The sequence below is a fragment of the Rhinichthys klamathensis genome, unplaced genomic scaffold, assembly GCF_029890125.1.
Source record: "Rhinichthys klamathensis goyatoka isolate OS25496 unplaced genomic scaffold, OSU_Roscu_1.1 h1tg000062l_1, whole genome shotgun sequence".
Classification (NCBI taxonomy): Eukaryota; Metazoa; Chordata; class Actinopteri; order Cypriniformes; family Leuciscidae; genus Rhinichthys; species Rhinichthys klamathensis.
In genome coordinates this window covers 127,552-135,265 of record NW_026606606.1, presented here as the reverse complement: position 1 = coordinate 135,265, position 7,714 = coordinate 127,552, and the positions used below count along the sequence as shown (strand labels likewise).

The 7,714-nt window shown below is 40.7% G+C and overlaps 1 protein-coding gene across 2 annotated transcripts; it reads left to right on the top strand.

Annotated features, from left to right (window-relative positions):
* The first annotated feature begins 249 nt into the window (after positions 1-249).
* kcna2b (potassium voltage-gated channel, shaker-related subfamily, member 2b) lies at positions 250-5,706 on the top strand. 2 transcript variants are annotated; one of them, XM_056249758.1, is made up of 3 exons: positions 250-429; positions 1,075-1,477; positions 2,944-5,706. In XM_056249758.1, exon 3 carries the CDS (start codon positions 3,084-3,086, stop codon positions 4,569-4,571), a length of 1,488 nt encoding a protein of 495 aa, XP_056105733.1. In that variant the 5' UTR covers positions 250-429; positions 1,075-1,477; positions 2,944-3,083; the 3' UTR covers positions 4,572-5,706. The 2 variants fall into 2 exon arrangements, with proteins under 2 accessions (XP_056105733.1, XP_056105732.1); XM_056249757.1 differs by having other exon boundaries at positions 250-497.
* Positions 5,707-7,714: the final 2,008 nt, after the last annotated feature.

Sequence of the window (7,714 nt, the reverse complement as noted above, 5' to 3'; positions counted from 1 at the left end):
TAATAATAATACTAATCAATATTATTATAGTTTTAAATATTAGCCTACATATATGACATGTTCCAAAAAAGAAATAACATTTTGAATAAATCATATTTTTAACATAATGAATAAAATGTGATTTATTCAGATACAACTCATACTGATCCCTGCGTCTGTCTTGTGGTGTAGTGAGGTACCATCAGCAGCAGCTGTATTAGTGCAGAGGAGGCGCGTCCCCTTTAATTTGCCCACGCTGTATAGCAGTAAGGAGTGGTGGTGATCAGCACAGCTCACTGACTGTAGTCCCTTTTGTATGCGCAGCGGTGCCCAACTGCAGCCTAAACCGCTCGCTCTTACAATAATTATGAGTAAAAGACGAAAAGTTGGACTTTGACATGAAATGTCTCGCTCGCGCCGCGCCCCTCCGTAAAATGAACGAGAACACAAGTAAGCGCACGGGGAATCTATGTGCATATTTCGATGGATATTTTGCATCTTGAAAACAACTCGGGAAGGTTGACTTTTTTTTTTTTAATGCATGCTTTAATGCATCAATGCCTTGAGTGAAACGAAATGCGTGAATGCCTTTAGCACAGTAATGCATGGGCATGCTTTGATCATCGGAACCTATTGCTGAAGCATGTCACTGCAGACACCTCGCGCTTGCTTGAAAGGGTTAAAACACTGATCACAGCCGGTGTGATGTGTTTTTCATGGGTGCATGAGCCTGGAATCTGAATATGTGTCCTTTAATCAAAAAAGAAAAATGTTGTTTTGGGGCAATTGGATATAAACACCTTAAAAAAGGGACGCTGTCTTTGCGCAAGGGAAAACCCCTAAACAAACAGCCAAATTATGACTGAGAACATCTGAAACGTGATGCTCTATGGATTTCTGCCCTTAAGATGAGCACGTTTGCTCAACAACAAGATGTTGCCACTCCTCAGAGCATCATTTTGGCCATCAAGCGCGACTGGCCACACGTATTCAGGCAATTCTCCTCAGTCTCTTGTGTTAAATGTTACTATCGTGTGTAATGTGAGCATGTTTGAGGCGACGCCCAACGCAAACAGCTCCCCTGTTTCTTTGCAGATCTCTGAATTGAGTCGAGACAACACTGTGAGGACGCAGGGGGCGTCAGGTTTTGCTGACCTTAGCATCTTTGGACCGTTTCAATGGGAATCTCTTTGCCATTAACACTTTGAGGGAGTCCCCTTCGCTTTGCCTCCGTTCGTTTCTTTGAGACAGGCTGCTGTATGTTTCCCGTTTGTCCTGAAGGCGCGTACGGGTGGATATATTCGCGTTCAGCGCAGCAGATCTGGCGCAGCGGGCGGGAGGAAGACCAGGATCATTGCAGTACCTGTAATGAATGGCTGCTGAAAGACACCACTGACCCTGGCAACGAGACGTTTTTATTAGTTCTGCTGGTGTCATGTAAACATAATCATTTAGCAAATGATTTCTCCGGCGCTTTGGGGACTCCTGATGCTTGCAGGTAAGCTTGCGTAACCTCCCGTTTGCTTATTGCAGTTATAGCCTGCTGTCTGTGGATCTGGAGCTGACTTCAAGTGTTTTATTTTTATTATACATATATATTTTTTTTTTTTTTTTTGACACGCACACACTGCATGCAATTAATGAATGCAATGCATTATCTTTTCATATTAACACTCCTGATAAAGAAGGGAAAAAAACCTTAAACCAGACTAAGCTGGATTGCTGGACTTAGCCGCCCAGCCTGGTCAAGTCAGCCTATATTTGATTCAGATGCTTAGACTAAGAAACCAGCTGGCCTACCTGCTAAACCAGCTTAAAACAGCTAAGACCAGCCTAGACTAGCAAACTGTCTGAGGCTGGTTTGAGCAGTATAGGGACTGATCCAATACTGATCAGAATTTGTTAATATTTCTATTATGTAAGCATCATGTTTTCATAATAACCTGATGTTAATCCCATAACCAATATACTGGTTTCTATATACATCTGGAATGCATGTAGCTATCCAAATCAGAATTTTTGATCATGTAGACACCTTACCTGAATGTCCACCATAAGTGAACATCCATTTATGCCTGCATATCCTAAGCAATTCTTGATGATATTATGTAAAAAGTCATGCTTTTGAAGAAACACTTTTTTAGGGGCAATGTGACCTTCCTAATTCATTGCACAATCTAGAATTGCTAAAACAATAAATAGTATTTCTGGAAAAACAAGTATATTTTATTTAAAGTCTTATTTTATGATGATTTGCGCATACAGGAATACTGCAATAACTGTGAAGCATGTAAATGTCTTTTTTCAGAATACAGGCTTAAAAAGTATATAAACCATAATTGGAAGTGCATGTAACATGGTAATGGTTGATATGATATTGTGTGTTTTTTTTTATCTTAAAATATATTTAGCTATTGAACAAAGGTAGACAGTGTTGCATTTCTTCAACTTTTCTAAATCAAGCAGTCTTGCTGTCTTGGTGAAACGCATTTGGGGAGATTTTGGAATATCCAATTATGATTTAAGTGCACTCAGGCTGTTATTAGATTTACAGTGTGTAATTGAATCCTAAGAGGAATGATACAGTCTTTCCATGGCAAGTATTGATCTACTTGGCAGATAAAAGCAAATACAATGTGTAAAGTGGTCAGGCTACTTCTCCATATGATTGATGGATGTTTTTAGATGCCCTGGTTTGCTAGAGCCATACATGTATTTCCTGAGTAGTCATGCTTTGGGCTCTTGTGCGGTGCTTTGATCTCTCTTCGCTTTCATTTCAGATTTGATGGTGTTTGAATAACTTGATAATTGAGTTCTAAATAAAAAAGAGTTTTTTCTGCATTGTCCAAATAATCCCACAGTAGAATAGAATAAATACATATTAAGCATTCTTGCAGTGAGTATGTTTTGAAGAATGCTTGTGTGGCTCAAGTAATCTTCTTTTCTGCTTTATATTTCTTCCAGTGTTTCCTGGGTTCTAATGCAAGAGGGAGGTGTTGACGAGTGAAAAGAAGCCTCAAATTTCCCTGCTCCTTTCCCACAAACTTTTAGAGGCAACACCGTCGCACTCTGAAAACGAACTGCAGGTTGCATTTATTCACAGCATGACTGTTGCGACGGGCGACCCAGTTGATGAAGCCGCAGCTCACCCGGGTCAGCCACAGGACACATACGACCCGGAACCAGACCATGAGTGCTGCGAAAGGGTGGTCATTAACATATCTGGCCTGCGCTTTGAGACGCAGCTCAAAACTCTGTCTCAGTTCCCAGAGACATTGCTCGGGGACCCCAAAAAGAGAATGCGCTATTTTGACCCTCTGAGGAATGAGTACTTTTTTGACAGGAACCGCCCAAGTTTTGATGCCATTCTCTATTACTACCAGTCAGGCGGCAGGTTGCGAAGGCCTGTCAATGTGACATTGGATATTTTTTCTGAGGAGATACGTTTTTATGAGCTTGGGGAAGAAGCCATTGAGATGTTCAGGGAGGATGAAGGATTTATTAAGGAAGAGGAGAAACTCCTGCCAGAAAATGAGTTTCAGAGGCAGGTATGGCTGCTCTTTGAGTATCCTGAAAGTTCAGGGCCTGCCCGGATTATTGCCATCATTTCAGTCATGGTCATTCTCATATCTATAGTCAGTTTCTGCCTGGAGACACTTCCGATTTTTCGCAATGATGAAATGGAGATGCACAAAACATACCCAACCAACTCCAACTCAACAATTAGCTACACCTCCGACTACTTTACTGACCCTTTCTTCATCTTGGAGACTCTTTGCATCATATGGTTCTCCTTTGAGTTCCTGGTGCGCTTCTTTGCGTGTCCTAGCAAAGCAGGCTTCTTTGTCAATATAATGAACATCATTGATATTGTGGCTATAATACCTTACTTTATCACCTTGGGCACGGAGCTAGCAGAGAAGCCAGAGGATGGTCAGCAAGGACAGCAAGCCATGTCACTTGCCATTTTGAGGGTCATCAGATTAGTACGAGTCTTTAGGATCTTCAAACTTTCTCGGCACTCGAAAGGGCTGCAGATTCTCGGCCAAACACTCAAGGCCAGCATGAGGGAGCTTGGGCTGCTTATCTTCTTTCTCTTCATCGGAGTCATCCTGTTTTCGAGCGCCGTCTACTTTGCAGAAGCGGATGAGCCTGACTCACAGTTTATAAGCATCCCAGATGCCTTCTGGTGGGCAGTGGTTTCAATGACCACAGTAGGGTATGGTGACATGGTCCCAACTACCATTGGAGGCAAAATTGTGGGATCCCTGTGCGCTATCGCTGGTGTGCTGACCATTGCCTTGCCCGTGCCTGTCATAGTCTCAAACTTCAACTACTTCTACCATCGAGAGACAGAAGGCGAGGAACAGGCCCAGTACCTTAACGTGACCAGCGTCCCCAAGATTGATTCATCAGAGGACCTGAAAAAGAGCCGCAGCGGGTCAACCATGAGCAAGTCTGACTACATGGAAATTCAAGAGGCTGTTAACAACAGCAATGAGGACTTTCGAGAGGAGAACATCAAGACTGGAAACTGCACACTAACCAACACAAACTATGTTAACATCACCAAAATGCTTACAGATGTATAACCGTTTTGAACTGCCTTTAACGAAGAAGGTGAGATAAAGAAGGGGTGTGCAAACCCCAGATTTGAAGGCTTCAGATGCCTCATGGAAGAGTTTCAAAACGGGAGATTTGAAATGTGTCCATTTGAGTGAAGGATCAGTGAAGAAGACCTATCCATCATTCCATCTCCATTCCCTCTCGCAAGTTGTGGGAAACTTGATTGGTTGGGGACGTTGTTTTGCATTCTTGTGTTCAGTGTCTGCATGGAGTTTGTCTATTCTGTGTGACTGTGCTAGAAGTCGGTCTGCTTGCAACAGTAGCCAATCGTAGCCTAACCAGTTGATACAAGCGTAGCATAGAGGGACCAATTCCTGACTCCCATTTCCCCATTCACTGCCAACCCGAGGACCCCTTGAGTCTTTTTTGAGTGTATTTGTTCCTGGGAAGAATGAGAATTTTGTCACTCCAAATTGATTAGTGGCACATAAAACATGGAGGAGATAATATATATTCGTGAAGAATCACCATGGAGGATGTATTTCTCTGTGAATGCACAAACGCTGCCTGTCCTGCCAGCCGCAACAGTGTACCATGTGCGGTACCTAAAAAATATTACATTCCATCTTGTGACGAAGAAATACATGCATGACCAATCCGAGGGGGCCTGGAGGACCGGTTCTGTGGCCCCCTTTCTATCTGTATGACCTTTTTTCCCTCTTTCGCTGCCAGCATATTAGGATCTCAGTGTGTCCCTTGTTAGAGTAAACAGACCTGAAAGTGGAGTGGAAATTGTTTTGAAGTTGCCCTTTTTTCCATCGTCTTCATTCCACTATATGCATGAGCATCTGCCCTCCATTGCATCATTTCCTTCTGTCACTTACTTTTCCCAGCATTGTAAACTTCCAAGCATTCCATGTGTATGAGAAATATCTTTTGTAATGAAGATCTACCCTTACAAGCGCCTGATGGGGGGTTGCAGGAGTGTAGACATTTAACTGTGACATTGCAGCCAACAACAGCTAAACACTAGCTCACTTAGTCAGGTCACCAAAGATGAAGTTCACTGCCGCTATTTATTGCATTTTTATGTTGTTTTTTACATTTTAGTGCCATTTCATGGTGCATCCTGCTCATAATATGATGCTGGAGAATTTCGATAAAACTGATCGATATCAGTTAATACTGAAAATGATGCCTCCTTGAATAGCTTTTTTAAGAGATAGGAAATATTCTACTACCTTTGTGGTGCATGTCTGGTACACATTCCTTGTAGCATGCATGTAGTAAGAATGATACTTACAAAACTAGAAATAAGTATTCATATCTTTATCAATATAAATATTTTTCTCTGTGAGATTAACATTATGTGCAATATTATAAATGCTTGTTTTTTTTAAGGTTGCAAGATTTTGCAAATAGTTTTCTATGTTAGTATACTAATACATTAGTTGGAGTGTAATAGCCCACTTTCAGGGTCGAATACCATGAAGGTTGTTCATTTCTTAGTTTGGCAAGGGAGAGTGAGATGCACCAATCAAAATGAGCATTTCAAAGCACCACATTTGGATATGGGGGAGTTCGAACATTAAAAAAAAATCTCAATCCCTGATTTAATAACAAGGGATTCTGATGATTTTTGTCTCATTAAATGTTGGTTGGTTTGTTTGTGACATGTCTGTAGCCTACTCTCATACCTAAAGACAGTTTACCTAGTATTGTCTTTTGTGCTTAATGCTAAAGGCCTCATGAAATCAAACGTGGATTGCAGTCTTAAAGTATATAAAGATATATTTCAAAATTTCAGACTTTCTAAGAAAATGAACCAAAATATCAGTTTAGGGCAATTTCCCTAATGTCACCCAGTGGGTCCAGGTTTGGCTGGTTAGCTTCGGTAGTTAGTCCCTGCTGGTAGATGATGTAACTACACCATTATGCATATGAGAATATTTTTTAATTATTTATGGTCATTCCAATGTAGCCATGTATATTTATGAAATATTATTTTTAAATCAACAAATAAATTATATATATATATTAATGATTTATTAAATTATTTAATTTTATTTATTTATTTAAATAAATGTGTAGTTTTTGTTAAACTATTTCATGGGGTCTTTAAAGTGGCAAATAAAAGCAGAAAACTTTGTTTAAAAAAAAAGGTGGTGCAGGACCTTTTTTAGTTGAGAAGTAGAAAAGCTATATGGTAACTAAACAGTACATGTACCCTACAACCCCAGTTTAAACCCGTTCAACTGCCCAAGATTTTCCTCAGATTTAGATTCACTCCACTGCCAAACTACTTGGCAGATCTCCCTGCCACTATGTTTGCTGTTATGCTGGCCTAATGAGATGTAGACATCAAATCGAAGCTAAACGAATTCTCTTTGAAAACTTGGGGCCAGATTTACTAAACATAGCAAATAACCCTAATTCCAAAAAAGCGCCGATGGGAGTGGAAAGTTCAGTGCACGATCTACTGACGATGTGCAAATTAAAGAACACAGATGCAGTCAGATCATTTCCATAATGACTAATGCAATCTACCAAGAGAAGCGCAAATTAGCATCTGGTATAAGACGTGCTTTTTTTGGGTGGTAAATAATGGCGCAAATACCAGTAAATTGACTTGCGCAAACCTTAGTAAATCACCTTGCACGATTCATTTAAACACTCTACTCTCATAAATTTTGCGTCTGAAAGGGAAACTCATACAAATGCATATGCAATAAGGTCAGCTGCAAAAATAACCCTGTCAACACATTTTCGACTGTGTGTCTTTAGTAAATCCCGATAGAGGGTTTGCGCTGGCGCAAGCTCTTAGTAAATCTGGCTCTTAGCTTCTTATTGAGGCAGTACTGCCATATCCAAGAACGTGGTGCGCCATTCACTCCACTCTTTCCAAATACAGGACATCATAACCGAATAACACTTTTCTTCCCCTGCCCAGAGCTTCAGTGAGTAAGGGATGTTTGAATCCATGCTAAGCCATGTTAACTGCTTTCACTAGTTTTAGCTAGGTTTTTACCGGTTAAAGCAGAGATTGCTATAAGCGTATTGCAGAAGTGTCTCACAGACTTTATTGCAGCCATTACTTTTATGTTCAGCCTTAATGGATATGCTGCATTTCTTTAGCTGCTTTTCCACCGTCGGGCCGAACGACTAAGAA